The sequence below is a fragment of the Puntigrus tetrazona genome, chromosome 6 (assembly GCF_018831695.1).
Source record: "Puntigrus tetrazona isolate hp1 chromosome 6, ASM1883169v1, whole genome shotgun sequence".
Classification (NCBI taxonomy): Eukaryota; Metazoa; Chordata; class Actinopteri; order Cypriniformes; family Cyprinidae; genus Puntigrus; species Puntigrus tetrazona.
Window position 1 is genome coordinate 17,777,368 of NC_056704.1, and position 17,346 is coordinate 17,794,713.

General features: G+C 35.3%; 3 protein-coding genes across 5 annotated transcripts; all 3 read left to right on the top strand.

Moving 5' to 3' along the window:
* Positions 1-1,794: 1,794 nt before the first annotated feature.
* On the top strand, positions 1,795-8,798 carry lnp1 (leukemia NUP98 fusion partner 1). Of its 3 annotated transcripts, none has more exons than XM_043241328.1 (4): positions 1,795-2,350; positions 5,468-5,710; positions 6,086-6,184; positions 6,405-7,853. In XM_043241328.1, the coding sequence occupies exons 1-4, from the start codon at positions 2,195-2,197 to the stop codon at positions 6,549-6,551; spliced, it is 645 nt and encodes a 214-aa protein (XP_043097263.1). In that variant the 5' UTR covers positions 1,795-2,194; the 3' UTR covers positions 6,552-7,853. The 3 variants fall into 3 exon arrangements, with proteins under 3 accessions (XP_043097263.1, XP_043097264.1, XP_043097265.1); XM_043241329.1 differs by having other exon boundaries at positions 1,796-2,350; positions 6,408-7,853; XM_043241330.1 differs by having other exon boundaries at positions 1,798-2,350; positions 7,728-8,798.
* A 333-nt stretch (positions 8,799-9,131) lies between these two features.
* tmem45a (transmembrane protein 45a) lies at positions 9,132-14,479 on the top strand. The gene is made up of 6 exons (XM_043241277.1): positions 9,132-9,392; positions 11,189-11,399; positions 11,994-12,206; positions 12,424-12,608; positions 12,731-12,873; positions 13,457-14,479. Exons 2-6 carry the CDS (start codon positions 11,204-11,206, stop codon positions 13,551-13,553), a joined length of 834 nt encoding a protein of 277 aa, XP_043097212.1. The 5' UTR covers positions 9,132-9,392; positions 11,189-11,203; the 3' UTR covers positions 13,554-14,479.
* Positions 14,480-14,950: 471 nt separating this feature from the next.
* On the top strand, positions 14,951-17,267 carry sft2d2a (SFT2 domain containing 2a). The gene is made up of 8 exons (XM_043241336.1): positions 14,951-15,182; positions 15,343-15,432; positions 15,734-15,819; positions 15,906-15,987; positions 16,397-16,432; positions 16,530-16,588; positions 16,693-16,722; positions 16,917-17,267. Exons 1-8 carry the CDS (start codon positions 15,117-15,119, stop codon positions 16,966-16,968), a joined length of 501 nt encoding a protein of 166 aa, XP_043097271.1. The 5' UTR covers positions 14,951-15,116; the 3' UTR covers positions 16,969-17,267.
* Positions 17,268-17,346: the final 79 nt, after the last annotated feature.

Here is a 17,346-nt window from a genome sequence, read left to right on the forward strand (position 1 = left end):
GGCCCGAGGTTTGTTTGACATCATGTATTAAATATTTTAATTAAAAAATTATATGAATATAAATATTGACCTGTAAATACATGTAAATTTTTTCTAAATATATGCTGTATATGTGTCTATATATTCATAATAAATATACACTTTTATTTTGGATACGATTAATCATTTGACAGTACTAGTTTAAACACGTGTCATATTCTATATGTTTCACCGCAAATAAAATATTGGCTCATGTGATTTGACAGTCATTTGGTTTGTTTTCATTCAATTAAAATTTTAAAAACGTCCCAACATTTCCAGAATTTTGGAAACCTTTTCCCTGAATTTTCCATCTATCCGTCATAAAAATCTTAAACAGTGCTTTGAGTGTGTGTATTTATACATAAACTAAAAACAACAGCATTATTTGATGTGCAGAAGTTTCAGTTTTGGAATAATTTTCCTGTGTACAATGATAGAAACCAAAGGTGCACCTATATGTGCATTCAGCAGATCTGTTTCAGTCATGACTTAATGCAGGTAATATTTCTTTGCTGAGCACAAAACAGGCATATTGTGACCCAGAATCCACATAGTTCACACAACAACACTACCCTCCTGATTAAGGGCAAGGATCAAACAGACATGGCCACAGGTGTTGTGTATCATCAGTGTCTCTGGCCCCTCGTACTGTACGCTCTGCTGCCCCAGAGTCCAGCGGTGGGAACAACTGGAGCAGGACAGTAGACAAGGCTTGGGGGTGGCTGCTGTGTGCCCCAGATTGCTTCTTCCTGAAGGGGAGGGGGTTTATCATATTCTAAAATGGGGTCAGCTGAAAATACATGGGCTACTGAACGTGCAGCTGCAGCATTTAGAATGTGAGGCTAATTTGTGAACGGCTAAATGTTGTGTATTTTGTGAATATACGCTGGAGCACACACAATCAGTAGTAATTAATCCATATTTAGGAATTATTATTAAAAGGATAGTTGTTGTTTGGTCACCCACCTTCTATGCAAAACAAAAGATATACATATAAAAAAATCGAAATATCTTCAGTAACAGTTAAAGGTTGAAGCCTTTATAAATAATAACAGATTTATGACATGTAATGCACTTCATGATGTTACACATTTTTGCAACCAGTTAAAATAATACTTACAGTATCTCTTAGCTTTAGAAACGATGACACGACATATAATGCATTAAAATAGAATAAACAACCAATGTCAAATATGGCAAGGAATCTGCAAATATTATAATTTTTCATTTTATTCTAATTCAATTAATATTAACTTTGGTTATTATAGCTGAAAATGTCTAGTGCCCTACAACATCAATTATGTAGCTATATAAGAATTTCTAAAGGTTTCAAGGGTTACCCAACTGATATTACTGCCCTAGTGGTTAGATTACAAAGCATTTGTCATGATTAGAACAAAGTCTAGCCATTGCATTCGATAGATGCCATCTGCATCGATTCGGCAGTCTTACTTTACTCACTGTCAGACAGTACTGAAGCATAAATACATGATCTCTAAAACATACTGGTTCTCGTCTACAGCAGTCCATAATTATTGACAGGTTTGATGTGCTCAGTGACTGGAAAGTATGGGAGAATTGGAGTTGCACAGAGAGTGTGACTGACTCCCACCCTCCCTTCCACCCCCAGGCCCATTGCTCTGTAATGGAAAGATTAAAAGCAGAGCACCAACCCAAAAAACACTGTCCTCTCCCCCTCTCTGTCTCTCTCTCTCTCTCTCTCTGTTATTGTCTATCTAGCTTGCCCTCTCCCTCCTATACCTCTCTCCCGCCTCTATACTACATTCTCCTCCCTCTCTCATGTTAAATAGATTACAGGGGATTCACTTATTTAAAGACTTCGACAAAAGCCGTGTGTGTGCATATTTTTGGGTCGGCTTAGAGCAATTAAACCTCATTGTGAGCACCTAACTGGAGGAATCTAATTACAGCCTACCGCCAAGCCAAGCCCGTCCTACACAGTCTGGAGTCTGGACCTCACATTGCCTTCCGCGAAAGAGTTCCTCGGAAGCTCCAGGACAACATCAGCAGCAGCAGCCTCGTCTGACCCAGCCGGATCGTTGTGCGCCGGCCGCAGTCTGGTGCGTTTTTTCTTTGCAGGAGACGGGAGCCTCGGCGAGAGCTCCGCACACCGGTCCCCAAGCTGTCTCTCCGGCTGCTTCCCGCGATTATCATGGACAATGACGAGGACGATGATGGGAACTTCACCAAGTGGATGAGCAGTTACTGGGGACACGGGGTAGGGGAGGAGCACGCCAAAGAAAGGAAGAGGAGTTTTAGGAGGCCCTCGCGCAACAAAGCTGACCGCCGTGCCTCTTTGCCCTGCATGGTAAGGTAGTGATCATACGTGAGCAATTAAGAGAATGGGAATGATCAGAAATGCAATATGTAACTGTACAATACCAAACAAATCCCAGAATGGATTATATAGTAAGTTATGAAATTGTTATAAAATGTATTATACAAGCTATATTCAGAGTCATTGTAAAATGAGCCAACAGTTTGGAAAATATGATACAATATAATATAGATTTTAATTTAGAAATAATCCTTATAAACTCTAAATAACAATGTTATATATACATTTTTTGATTTCATATTTTATACTTATTCAACTTAAAATTCTGATTTGACAATCCTTGTCCAAAGTCATCATGAAACAAGCCAACAGCTAAATCGCTTGCCAGAATTAAATTAGAATAGAATAGAATAGAATAGAATAGAATAGAATCCAAAACCCACAACAACACTGACTAAGCAAAAAAATACAGCATAAACAACAGCATAAAATGAGCTCACCACCTCAGACTTGCATTATTGTCTAATAATTCAACGGTCCATCATCAATTATTTATTAATATTCAGCAATGATCATGAACTATAAAAATATAATCATTATAAATGTATAATATAAAATAACTATTTTACAATTATTTATAGTAATTAAATATAATGTTTCTGTTGTTTAAAATGATTCAACTTATTACTGATTTGATGAGCCAAAATATAAACTATATTGCTTAATAAAAATAAAATACAATGATAATAAACTATAAATACATTACAATTATAAATGTATAACATATACATTTATAACTGTATAAAAATCATTATGTGATCTATATGATGAGTCATGGTTAAAATAACTGTAAAAATAGATAATAAACTATATCATTTGGTTTTGTTTTATTTCATTAATTAAATATATCATCATTAAGCTGTAAAATGTATAATAAATGTAATATTATATATTCATAAATGATAACCATAGTATATTGGCTACATAATCTTATATAAATACTACATAATTTTAATATAAATGCAAAATAGTAATTTAATATTATTTATAATAATTAAAATAAATAGTATATAGTTTAAAATGATAAATTAGAATTTACTTATAAATTATACATATTTTTTTATAATTACTAACAATAGATGCAACTGTTTATAAAGCATTTTTTTTTGTGCTGCCATTTTATAAAAAGAATAAGATATTTTACCATGAGAATGTATTAATAAGGCATACTTTACTGTGGTAAAATCTTTACACCTTATTTACTTAATGCATCTGGGAGCTAGCTAAAATCCATCGACAATGTCCTGTCCAGAAGTCCAGCAGGGCTCTATTACTGTATGTTTATAGCTTAAGCCATTTTTTGCTGTGTCTGACATCCAGCCTGAGCCAATCTTGCAAAGCTGGGTAACGCATTGCATAATGGGTTTTGGAAGAGAACCTCTACAAAAACAGGAAAGTGTGTTCTGATTAGCAGTAGTGACCCAGCAGCAGTTTGTTCTCTTCCCCCAGACATCAGTGCTTCGCATGCTCTTTCTCACGCCTCACAGCGCCCTTATATGAGTACACACTGTACACATGCTCCACATAATCTGGACTGTTTATAGCAGAAAGACACAATAGAAGAATGGTTACTGCTAATTTTAAACAAACAAAAAATCAAATCCAGCGTGCAACAATGCAACAATCAATTCTATCAAAAACAAGATGTTTTAGCAGGTGAGCATGTAGATTTAAATCAGAGCTAATTATTTAAGTTGAATATTCATCATGCATTCTATTTAGACATACAAGTTACATAAAAAGTCCAATAAACTCTAATAAAAAATTTTATTTCAGTAACTTTAATAACAAAAGAAATTGGCTGACTGTTACTTTTTCTCACTTTGTGCTTTTTCTTTTTACTGATTCTACCTCAGGTTATCAACTATATTTGTGTGTCCGTGTGTGTGTGTGTGTGTGTGTGCGCCCCACATTATTCCCTACATTATGGGGACCAAACAAAGACAGTAATGTCTGTTAGTTTTGACCCTATGGGGACAACAAACAAGATTATAAATCATACAGATTTTTTGGAATTTGTTTTGCAAGTGAAGTTTGGTGGTAGGGTAGAAAATACAATTTGTACAGTATAAAAATCTTAATGGAATGTCCCTATAAAACATAATATACAGTTGGTATGTAAAGACGATTAAATGAATTACAGTGATAATATGTCGACTAGAAAGCAGCTTGAAAACTAAATGAAAATTAAAATAATCAAAATTCTTATGCGCATTGACCACTTGCCTTATTTGTCACGGTATCTATTTGGTTTGTTAATTCAAATTTAATTGTATTGTGAATAATGTAATGAGTGTTATTCCAAAAGTCACAAGCTTCAGAATCTGACTGAAGTGGAGCAGAAAATGGACATTTCTGTGGGAATTTACTCATTCATTCATTTATTTATTTACTCGCGTATCTATTTATGTGGACAAGTGGTTTTCAGCATTCCATAGTGGCATGTTAAACAGGTTTATATTTTTTCTCAGGTTGTATTTCTCTGGGAGCTCTTTTTTTATGTGTATTTTCTGCAAGCAGCAGATAAGTGAATATTTGAACTATGTTGCATAGGTCAGGAAACTAGTTTTGGCAATGCATACAGGCTCAGTTTATCTTGGGGAAAGTAATGCGGCTGTTCGCAAACAGTGTAATCCAGACCAAGAGGCAATACGTCAAGGTTAATAGGTGAAGCTCCTATGATTAGCTCGACTTCAAGTGAAGCGTTTACACAAGTCATTATGGGGTGCTCAGGAATAATTAACCTATTTTAACCTTTGCCATGACAGAGCTTACAGGCTATTATGTCTAATTAATGCAATTATGCACAAAATTATTAAACAAGTTTTCTTATATGGGTGTTTATATTAAGCCTTACAATACCAACTTTACTATAGAAAACCTTTTTATAACATTCAGCTAAATATAAATATGCACTATACTTGAAAATGCACAAACAATCGATAATCAATAATGAAATTAGTACATTTATAGCATGTATAATGTTTCTGATTATTTAAATATGATTGACATTATTATGAATATGATGTTTATTCACTGTTTCTCTGTTTGACATGCTCTTTCTCCCTTGGTTTCTGTTTTGAAAAGTCTCAGCTGCAAGCCATGCAGGCGAATCATCTCCACGCTAACAGCATGGCCCCTGTCCCGGTCCACCTAAAGGGCCGTGAGGAGAAGGAAGCGCACGCTCATCCTCGTGCCCGCCGGGTGTCTTCAGATGAAAACAGCCGAACCAAAGTCGGGGGACCTGAATGTCACATCAGCACCATTCCAGAGCTCACAGAATGCTTAGAGAAGAGGCTGCGTTTCAATAACCAGAAGGTGATATCAATGGTGGGTGAGCGAGCAGAGGAAAAAAGTCTTAAAAATGTCTCAGTGTCATTCAGTTCAAATATTCAACCAGTGGGTCTGATGCAACCAAACGATGTAGCCTACTACTTTTCTTTGCATTTTGGAAAAGGTTTTGTGTTTATGGTTCACATGGAAATGGTTGTTTTCAAAATGCTGCAGTTTAGGACTGAAAAAGTTCACACTATCACTTTTTAAAGGCTGTGTCGTAGCCAAGATAAACTTTTTAAAACATGAAAAATAAAAACTTTCTTAATGTAAATACGTATACTTATTAGACAAACTGAATGCATGGCATAATATTATCACAATATTAACAGGTTATGAATATTTATCATTTATTTCCTGGTGTATTTGTAGGGGGATGCGGATAGCGTGTGTCTTATTTGCCATGAAGAACTACAGAATGGAAGGGGTGGCCTCCAAGAACTTCACTGTGGCCATCATTTTCATAAAGAGGTAAACATTTCCTGCATCATTTCTCTCTTCTGTTGCCTTCTAACAGCATCAAATTGTTAGAAGTGGGGTAATATCGGTTTACGTGTAACACCTATTGAACAACAACGTTTTCAAAATAAGTGTTTTTCTCCACCTGGCATGCATGAAGTTTTTCTAGTACTTGCTGCTTTTGTGCCAACTATGACACTGAATCTGCTGTCATCTCTGCTTGTGGATTGAGAAGGCAAAATGGCCAGAACACGGCGCACGTCCACGTAGCGGGAGTTCTGCACCTGCTTGTGAGCGTGGAAAGGAGATACCGTTCTGCCCTGGACAGGAGGAATATCGCTTACCCCGTCGCCAACTCTCTTTACGTAGACAACGTTGATTGTTTTCAGTTTAACATGCGCTCTAGAAAATAAAGGTTCTTTATTGGCATCAGTGGTTCCATGCAGAACTTGTACCACCTTTCCATAGCACAAAAGGTGGAAAAAGGTTCAGATTATTCAAATATTATTCAAAAAATGAACCTTTATAAACTAGTATAGTTCAGCTAAATAGTAATCACTCGGTATATTATCAAAATTCTTGTTAATTGTGAGTTTTATTAGTGTTTAGCTCCACACACAAAACGAACCTGCTAATCTGTTGTTTGCAGAAAGTTTTGTCTTTTTCCCGCTTTTGAAATCAGAAAAGCAAAAAACAATGGTAGATACCAGCACTTTTATTTGTTTTCTCATTCCAAGAAATTTTGATTGCATAAATACTACTGTTTCAAATGTTAAGAATTATAGGTAACCATAATACGGTTATTATAGTATTTGTATTAGTAAACTGTCAATCATATTTAGTTTATGTGTTATTATGAGTTAATGTACATTGATCTGATAAACTGTTGTTATTATTCATGAACCTATTGTTTATTTTATACCGCTGTTTTGAATTAGAAAACCAAACTTTGAATATAACGTGTTTTGGCTTATTTTGGATTCAGAATTCTGCATGCTGAAACTGTGAATATGGTAAAATCCTGAACTTGCAGGTCATATGTCAGGAGTCGCAGTTATGAAGCTACAGCTGTTAAATGCACATGCTGGAAATTAGCTGGTGGCTAATCACGCCACTGTAATGGAAATCAATGGTGGGTCACAGTTCTGCCCCTCAAAGGTCAACAGATTCATGCATGCAGTTATCATCCAATTGCCATCATTCGCTTTTTTAAATGTTTTTTTTTTCTAGGGTGAAATTGAAACATTTGGTTTTGTTGTACATTACTTCCTTTAGCGTGCATGTCATGTACATTCCAGTGATTTATCTGTGAACAAATATTTTGACCAAACGCATTTTCCAATAATTTAAGCATAAAGAAAATTGACACGTTTTAACATCATGTGAAGTTAAACTGGCAGTGTGTTTTGCTATGCTTGCACTTCTTTAAAAGCAAAATAATGCTGCGATATGTTTAGCATGTGACGTTGTACTTTTCGATAGTTTTCAGTGTTTTATGTACAGCCACATTCTGGCTTTGAATGACCCTCCATAATTTGGCTTTTCTTTTTTTCAGTGCATTGAGAAATGGCTTTGGCAGAAACAGTCATGTCCCACTTGTCGAGTTCATGTGACCATGCCTGAGCCCCTCTACTGGTCCTCCGCTCGTGTCCAGTTTCCCTGACAAAACCTCCATTTTCCATCACTGCATGATCAATTCCATGTCTGCATTTAGCCTGTGACCACTGATTTAATATATTTACATGTAAATAAAAACAGTAACAACAGCAAAAACCATCTTCGGTTGGAGGTGAGTGTGTAGAAGTCCAGCATGATTATATGGTCTTTTGCTTGCACACACTTCCTAGAATAAGACTGTTATGAATGCGCATCTTTATGTGAATCTGAAGAACTCTGGCTTTATTTGTTCCTGACCCTCCTTTTCCATCCTTCTTGCTTATTTTCCTCTGTGGAGTGATGAGCACAGGATATATGACCAGACTGAAAACCGTGTATGCTAAGTGTCTGACCACAGGGCCTTTATGTTTTCCCTTTATCCATCTCTGTTCTCACGTATTGCACAATGCACATCTGAATTACCCATTAACATAAATATGCCAAATTCAAAGAGAATCGAAGACTCTGTCCAACGTGATGTTTCAGAAATGTAAATATATGCTTCGAATATGCTGTTTGTACTAAGATCATACTTTTAATTAAATATCAACAGATTAAGAAATGCCTACATTGCTGTAAAGCTTTTATATATTGTTGCTATTTTGAAAGTAGGTTGTTGTTTCATATGTAGCTACCTTACTTTGTTTTTTGTTTTTTTTACATTTCATAGGTTTGGTTCCAGGATGTTGTTTAGTTTAATGTACGTAATATGAGTGCCACGTTATAAAGTGTAAAATAAATATACAGTGAGGTGATGTTTTCTCCGTTGCCAGGACCTCTCGTGACCGTGTCTTTGTGCACGTACAAAAACCCTGCCCTCATGTCCCACCCTACATTTATAAAACTTACCACTTTGTAAAAGCTGTTATAATAAAACAGTATGTCATCAAAATATTATACAACAATTGGACCAAAGCATTACAACAACTTTACACTCTGGCGAAGCAACCTAACTTCTCTTGCAAAGTACATACAACTTAGACGATACGTGAAAATGCATTGTGATCTGTCTATATATATCTATAACTGACTCACCGATTATTTAAAATACATAAAAACAAAACAAAATATACACAAATAAGTGTTCACCATATTTTTTTCTACGTTTATACCACTGGACTGACATTTATTTTCACTGGTAACGATAGCGGACGATCTTCTACTGCTACTTTTGGAGAAAAATGCACACGTGGAAAAGAGACCAACTGTTGATTGACAGGGCAGCTAGCCAATAAAATTCGAAAACAATGACGTCTGGTGCCTTCGTCAACCAATCGTTTCACGAAAGGGGAGGTTCCAGTGGGAAGACGCACTGAAAAAGATAAAATCACAAATGTGGTTTAGAAACAGCTGGAGAAGCGGAAGAAGTTGCTATTGTGCAAGTTACTGATGGAATAAAAAGTGACGGTGCTGAAAAGGGACGAATAAGAGTGGCGTGAAAATGTTTGAACGAATTTAGTATATTGTTACAGCATCCGATGACAATCTCTTTTGAAAAAAACATCGACTGAGATTTCTTTCTAAAAATTTCAAGAATATATCCAATATCTGGTCAATATATAAGGTAAGATTTCAACTATGTATTCTTAACCCATAATAAAGACCACTTACTATGCCAGAATGATGTTATTATTTTTTTTTACACTTTTTTACATGTTACCGCAGACAGCGGACGTAGGTGGCGAGCTACTGCCATTGCTTACGTATAATTACCTAGAATATAATTTTTTTTTATATTCTCTAGAAGATATTTTCCTGCATTTAAAAGATAACATAATTATATCACAGCATCTAAGATGGATGTTTTAATCTGTCGACTTTAGAAAGTCTCGAGAAAGCGTATAAAACGTCAACAAAGCAGACCTTTATTTCTATAAACGTTATATTTGAAACTTATAAAATCGTTACGTTTATAGTCGTCCACAGACAACGGTGCGTGTATCGTTTTCCAGGCAAGGTTTTTGAACGATTTAAAAAATGTAGGCTACTTCCGTAATTTTTTAATCTTCAAACGAGCAAGATTGTTGTTATAGGATTTCACGTTTTGTTCTTTGTGAAACTGCACTGTGGATCCTTTTATTTGGGTTAGTATAAGAAAATGACTGATTGCTTTTATGTAAAATTCCATATAATGCCGTTCTTATGTTCTCATGAATACATGAATGGATCTGGTCGGGCCTCTTCACTGGAGAGACTCTCAAAGCTTCGGGGTGTCTCTATGGTAACAGCAGAGCATCCTGAAGAACATTGTTTAGACCACTAAAAGAGCTGCAGAGGTGCTACTCGTCGGCATGATTTTCAGTGTCATATTGTGCATATTACAATGCAGAAATGATTTAGTGTCTATAAGACATTTCATTTTTAAGAGAACTTTAATGCACAACTGAAATAAGCAATTACAAAATGAAGCAGGTTTCCCAGTTTAGTCTCAGACTCTCATTGTTCCCATCACTTTGATTTTTGATCATCGATCATTGTTTGCTGCCTCTGCTTTATAGCGGGCCTTCAATAGTACCTTTTCCACATGTTTGAATATAGCTTACTTTCTAAAAGCGGTCGTAGAAGGAGACATTTATGCGATAAGCGGTTATGGTCTCAAGGACACGCTCTGATTGCACTCTGATTATAGCAGTAATGACCACCTTCCTTTGGAATGTCATAGGACTTGGATGAGTTCAGGGCCAAGAACTGATCAGTCCCTTAATTAAATATTATGCACATGATCCAGGAATAGAGGAACAGAAGATGCCATTCTTACAATTTCCTTCGTATTGTTGTGTTTTATTGATCTTTTAAAATTAAATGTTAAACTCATTTTCAAACACCTGTCAAGAGCAAACAACTTTACTCTTCCTGTTTCTGGTGAATGTTTTAAGACAGGAGACTGCTTTCAGTATGTAGGTTTATATAGAGTAGATTTAATGTGATTTTAAATCACATTGTTGTTTAAAAATAGAACTGAGAGGTACATGCCTGGACCCCTCACTAGGCGGCATGGGGCTCATAGCACCTTCCTCTGCATTTTGATTTGTATCTCTGACATTTCCTTAACGCCTGCAGTGTATAGTGTGCGGAATTATTTGTTGAGTGCTGCAATAAATATGCCGAATTTTACTGTTTAGCACTGCTATTCTCCACACTGGAGAAACAAACCAGTGCCAGAAAATGTAAAAGTGGGAATCTTGATATGCTCTCCTAAGGGGGGATAAGTGTAGCTTATGAGTATAGTCTTCAGTGTCATCTTTAAGTGTGTCTGGTAAACACTGTCTTTGAATTTGCCACATTTTGAACATATATCTAAGCATACATTTTATAATCATATGTGTTTGTTTTATAATTGACAATTGTTCTGATTTCCAGGAAATTTCGAAAAACATGGGGAGTTTTAAAGGCCACGCATTGCCTGGAAGTTTCTTCCTGATCACCGGCCTGTGGTGGGCCGCAAAGCAGACGTTTTTGTATGCCACCCGCAGGAATAAAAGTGCTGGTGCGGGGAGACTCGCAACTCGAGCTACCCAACGGCGCATAGAAATCATAGAGGGAGCTGTCATTTTATCATTTTCTATTATCGGTAGGTGGCCGCTATGCCTTTATTAAGAGAATAAGAAGCATCATCATACATATGAACAAATAAAGCTTTCTGAAGTGTATTTCAATCACTCGAGGTTCGGCAAAGAAAGTACTTTGATTTTGAGAGCCATTTTTGCTGTAAATTAAATTAATTTTAATGTTTAAAATGGTATTTAATTAGTTCATTATTATGTTCAAATAGATTGTGTCATTTTCTGTGTGTTGTTTGTCCTTTGGTAATAATGGTAATAACAAGAGTGGTTCTCAACTTTTTAAAAAATACTTATAATACTAGAAAATATATATTTAGAAAAATTACAAATCTGCTCGTGGAGTTATGCATTCTACATTTTATATATATGTTTTTCAATCCATGTTTTTCAAGCAGTGAAAAAAAACCAAACATATTTTAAGTGAGTTATTTTAAACAGGAAACATCTTTATTTTTAATGCTTGTTTTGTTTTTTGACTGCTTTTATATTTTAATGTTTTGTTTTGTTTTTATTTTAAGTTGACCTCTATTTAACCATTCATGAGAGTCATGAGTACGTGCCATGTTTTTAACTCAACTAGTTTTCTTCTGCCCTTTACACAGGTATGTTAGCAGAGCAGCTTTTAGCAGGTGGGCCCAAGTTTCAGCTGTATGATTCCTCCACTCAGCACTGGGAACAGCTGATGAACTGGCAACACACCACCATGTACCTGTTCTTTGCCATCGCAGGGGCCATATCTCTCACGGTCCACAGCACAGACATCGCCCCGCTGGCCTTAGACCGGATGCTGCTGGGGCTGGCTTTCTTTAATGAGGGTAGGATCTTGTTGTTTTTTTTTTTACCCAAACTGTTTCTAAAATGGTCCAAAAATATGCACTGAGCGTGTACATATGCATATTGTTAGTTAATAAATATTCTGATACATTTGCAACTGGCAAATGTGGATAGCTTGCGTGATTTCTATCTTATATGTTGAAATTGGTTGTGATAATTCTAGACAAAAATCAAATTCGGCGTGTCTGCCTCCTGCAGGATTTCTGTTTCTTTACCATCTCCATGGTAGAGATATGCTTGATGTCCATGTGCACACCCTTCTCCTCTATGCCATCTTTGCACAAGCTTTCATCTGCCTTCTGGAGGTTTTCCACAGAGGGAATATTTTACTAGAACTGCTCCGAGCCACTCTTACCATACTGCAGGGCAGCTGGTTCTGGCAGGTCAGTGTGTGTGTGTGTGCGTGTGTGTGTGAGTGTGTGTCTATCTGTGTCTCAATGCATACATAAATGTGCAAGTCATTTAGAGCAAAGACTGTTTAACTCTCATTCTTGTATTTTTCTAGATTGGCTTTGTGTTGTACCCACCCAGTCAAGTGAAATGGGATCAGACAGACCATGACAACTCGGTCTTTGTCACATTATGCTACTGCTGGCACCTAGCATTTGCATTGCTCACTGTAGCTGTAATTTACTGGTCTGTACTCTGGTGAGCATGACATATTCTATTCATTCTAACATAAAATATAAAAATGAAATAAACAATGTGGTTCAGGCATAAAGGAGCATAAACTACAGTGCAAATTCTAGTATCTTATTCCATGTAATTATTGATCAGTTTAATTTAATTAAATTATTTAGTAAATATAGTAATATTTAGTAAATTTTTAAAAGAGCTTAGAAAAATGTTTTTGTTCTAATAAAATATGTTATAGTGCACAACAGTGCGCAATAACTGTATTAATATTAAATATTTTTTATTTGCCATATATTCCTGTATGTGACAAGATGTGAATGAATATGTGTATATTCATAGCAATAGCAGTAACTATTATAAAAAATTAAAAACTTTTATTTAAAATTGTAGTAATATTTTACAGTATTACTGTTTTTATTGTGTTATTGTGCTTACCCAAAAAGTCTCATGAGCATAAGAGATTTACACATTTAAAAATCTTTCTGACCCAATGTGCAACAATGTACACATAGCATGTCAAACAATAATGTCTGCTGAAGTTTCCTTTCTGATTTATTGAGTTGCTCCTTACTTTGTTTCATTGTTCTTTATCCAGTGCTGTCCGTTCCAGACTAAGGAGGATACCACCCATGGAGATGGGACTTTTGAAACCAAGGGAGAAAGAAGTAGAGTCTGAAGATGAGATTTTATGAGCATTTATCATCCGTACACGTTCATGCCAGCATCTAAATACACTTGGACCTGAATCCAAAGAAAAGCATAGAGACAGAGAGATATGAACATTTGGATAGATATGAACAGAGAGACATTGTCACTAAATATTAGCTCTGACTTAATTTCCTGAAGAGCAGATGGGAGATGACAAACAGTGACAGTCTTGCTTTCCAAGATCTGTTTCATCATACTATATCAAGGGACTCACAGTAAATCACAAGAGCCATAGTGTTATATCTCTAATTCATTTTCCCAGTATGATCAATCCATTGATAGTTACAACTCTGTCCATGCAGTCTGCTTGTGTGGCTATTCTTCTTTTTATTTCACTAATCCCCATTTCTATGATGCACCTCAGGACCAATCTACTCCTAATAAATTAATTAAAACTTGATTTTTTTCTATAGAAGTTTGCATCAAGTCAATCAAATATGATGTATTGATTTTTTTTTATGTACACTTTTTGTTGTCATTGCATTGTTTGGCTTTGACGCAATGTTGTGTAAATTTGACACTTTATTTGTGTGCCTTGTCAGTATTTTACATGTTGTCAGCTAAGGACAGGAAATATAATATTTTTATCACGCTTTTAGTGGTACTATATGGTACACGTGCTAAAATTGATATATTTTAATGCCTTTGAGATTTGCAGGTTTGTAAGACACTTTTTAGTCATCAAATGAATTATGCTTTTGTATTTTCTTGACAGCCATAACAATTCATCAGCTAGTCCGCTGTGTTCGCTTGTGCCATAGTATTTTTTTGCCACGGCCTTTGACTGAAAAAAGGCCATTGTACTTGCAATCTTTTTCCAATTATAGTATCTTATTCCATGCAATTATTGATCAATTTAATTTAATTTGACATTTCAAATAAAATAGCACATAACTGTGTTAACATTAAATGTTGTTTTTCACCATGTGTTTGTATTTTTTTCCTGTATGTGACCAGTATCTGTGTATTCATAGCTATAGCCAGCAATACACTGATTGTATGGGACTTGATTATTGATTAGAACTAAATATATCAGAGCTTTTTTTTAATTAATAATATATATTGCTAAATCAGCTTGGGTCACCTTTACTTGTAATTTTTTTCAATATTTTCTAACTCTCAGCCAAATATTATAATGTCCTAACAAACCACACATCAACGGAAAGCTTTCAGGTGATGTATAATTCCCACATTTAAAAGAATTACCCCTTATAAACGGTTTTATGGTCTTATGAACGTTTTTTTACACCTAAACAAGAAAAAAAAAGTTGTGGGTTCTCTTAATAAAGTGGTGCATAAAAACTTATAAAACCTATAAACACATAAAAGTCAGTGTAATTCGTTGCTGTACCAAGCTACTTGTGGTCACCTCAGAAGTACCAGTAGATGGCGGCCTGAGCACCAGGTGTTGTGTTCAATGAAGGGAACCGAAAGGTGAAGGGAACACCACTGGTGTCAAGTGAGTTTCAGCTGGACGATGAAACGACGCGTTCTCAAGGATTTAGACTGAAGAGATACAATTAATACGGAGAACTGTATGTAGAGTGATGGACAAACTCCGAGCGGTTCTGAGTGGTCGTGATGGAAACAGTGACAACAGAAATATCTTACAGGTACGTTGCTGTCATTGTGCTCTTGATTAAGATATTTTAAAATGTTTAAACAAAATGATAAACAATACGTTTTTGCACGTTCCGGCTTAACGACTGCACATTTCAAAACTTTATTTTGGGCAAGGATGCTCATGTAAATCTCAGTCTTCTCTGTGTTCAGGCGGCGAACGAGGCGTCCACGCTTGGATGGGGAACGCGTGTGAAAGGTTTCCTCGTCTGTATGGTCATCGGAGTGGTGTTCACTATCCTGGTCTGTGACTTCGAGTTTTAATTTTTATTTTAGTTATCAATTGACTTCCTGACTGTTGAGAAGGGATAGGCAATGAGTTTGAGGAATATGTTTAGAAGCAGACCGGTTTGACCTGCTCTCAGGAATGAGTGATGCACACTGCAAAAGGCATTTCAAGTATCTTAAATGAGAAGTGTATTATTCTTTGTTATTTTTAACCAACTTCTATTATATATATATATATATATATATATATATATATATATATATATATATATATATATATATATATATATATATATAATTTTATTTTTATTTTCAGGGAGTATGTTGCCTGTTTATTCCTAAAATAGGGGTGATTCTCTTCATTGTGTTTTACACATTTGGCAACATATGTTCATTAGTAAGGTAAGTCAAAGCTTGCAAGTAAAAATGTTCTTACTATCTGTTATTCTGTTTCGATTACATTACTGTTTAACTTAAATGATCCCCAGCACCATGTTTCTGATGGGTCCAGTGAAACAGCTGAAGCGGATGTGTGACAAAACCAGAGCCTTCGCTACTGTTGTTATGCTAGTAAGTTATTTCTTCCACACCGCACACTAATTCTTCACCAGCAATGAGGATCTGCCTGAAATTGTTCATAAAAATGTCACAAATAATTTTTTTTTTTAAATTTGCATGATCTAATCAATTGCTTATTGATAAAATGAAGTACCACCATGCGTCCTGTATCCTCACTGGATGTTTCATTTGGATATTGTTCATGTTGTATTTAAATTAATAACTTTTACATTTCTACTAGAATTAATGCCATTTCAAATCTGCACTGGATGCAGCAGACAGTGAAAATAAATATTTTAGTATTTTCATGTGCATTCTTTTGAAAGTTACAGCAAATACAGATTCTGATTATAGATACAATGTTTTTGACCAGCTTTGCAATGGATACTGAAAGTTGTAATTTTTGTTTCGTGGTCTACAGACATGTCTGGTTCTCACACTCTGTGCAGCATTTTGGGTGAGTTCTAGTCTGTTCTTAATGTATATTTCAAACTAAGTCTGAATGAGACGTTACACTATTATTTCATATCTTTTAACACTGATTTCCTCCGCAGTGGAAGATCTTTGCACTCACTTTGCTGTTTGTCATTCTGCAAGTGTTTGCATTTGCCTGGTAAGTTTCCACTGATGCTGTTTAATATTTAAGAATATTATTTGAAGTAGTATTCTAGCACCCAGTATAATATTGTATTGAAATACATTTTTTCTTCTCTGCAGGTATAGCTTGTCATACATTCCTTTCGCAAGGTTGGTTATGCTTTGTAATTTAAATATATTGAACTGCACATTAACAAATTGATAAATGTGTGTTTTCTGTTTTATACAATTATAAATGACCCATTTTGCAGTAGTTTGTTCTGGTAAATGACAGCAGTGATCAACACAGGCTTGTCATAAATTCTATTATAAGGCCTTTATACTCTTTTCTTTGCCTTAACCAGAGATGCCATCCTGAAGTTTTTCTCCATGCTGTGCACCATGTGTGTGAAATGAACCCCACCAACTTTCTGCTGAAGCATTTGGTGAATTTTAGGAAATGATCATTGACAGAATGGCGCAATAGGACATTTTGTTAAATGTGAACATAAAAAAGGCTGCATTCCACTGAATGTGTTTTATTTTAAATGTTGTTTACAGAAAAGGTTATTAAACAGACCAGCATTAAAATTGATATTTATAAAATGAAACATTTTGGGGATGGTTTTTGAAAGTTGGACTTTCAGATTTCTCTACCTTTTGTCTTAATATTGTATGTTAAAACCCTGTAAATAAAGACTAGTTTTATCAGCTCACTCTTTTGTGTAACTGCCAAAAAAATGTTTTGTAATGAACTCTTTCACAGATGTTTTGTCTTGAATTTGTGAATTAGCT

What these genes read in the sequence shown, in the direction of transcription:
- sft2d2a (XM_043241336.1), top strand. Translation starts at nt 15,117, where the DNA reads ATGGACAAACTCCGAGCGGTTCTGAGTGGTCGTGATGGAAACAGTGAC. An exon ending in ACAACAGAAATATCTTACAG is followed by an intron (nt 15,183 to 15,342) that starts GTACGTTGCTGT and finishes CTCTGTGTTCAG; the next exon opens with GCGGCGAACGAGGCGTCCAC. An exon ending in AACATATGTTCATTAGTAAG is followed by an intron (nt 15,820 to 15,905) that starts GTAAGTCAAAGC and finishes AATGATCCCCAG; the next exon opens with CACCATGTTTCTGATGGGTC.
- lnp1 (XM_043241328.1), top strand. Translation starts at nt 2,195, where the DNA reads ATGGACAATGACGAGGACGATGATGGGAACTTCACCAAGTGGATGAGC. An exon ending in GTGCCTCTTTGCCCTGCATG is followed by an intron (nt 2,351 to 5,467) that starts GTAAGGTAGTGA and finishes TGTTTTGAAAAG; the next exon opens with TCTCAGCTGCAAGCCATGCA. An exon ending in ACCAGAAGGTGATATCAATG is followed by an intron (nt 5,711 to 6,085) that starts GTGGGTGAGCGA and finishes GTGTATTTGTAG; the next exon opens with GGGGATGCGGATAGCGTGTG.
- tmem45a (XM_043241277.1), top strand. Translation starts at nt 11,204, where the DNA reads ATGGGGAGTTTTAAAGGCCACGCATTGCCTGGAAGTTTCTTCCTGATC. An exon ending in TTTATCATTTTCTATTATCG is followed by an intron (nt 11,400 to 11,993) that starts GTAGGTGGCCGC and finishes CCCTTTACACAG; the next exon opens with GTATGTTAGCAGAGCAGCTT. An exon ending in ATTTACTGGTCTGTACTCTG is followed by an intron (nt 12,874 to 13,456) that starts GTGAGCATGACA and finishes TTCTTTATCCAG; the next exon opens with TGCTGTCCGTTCCAGACTAA.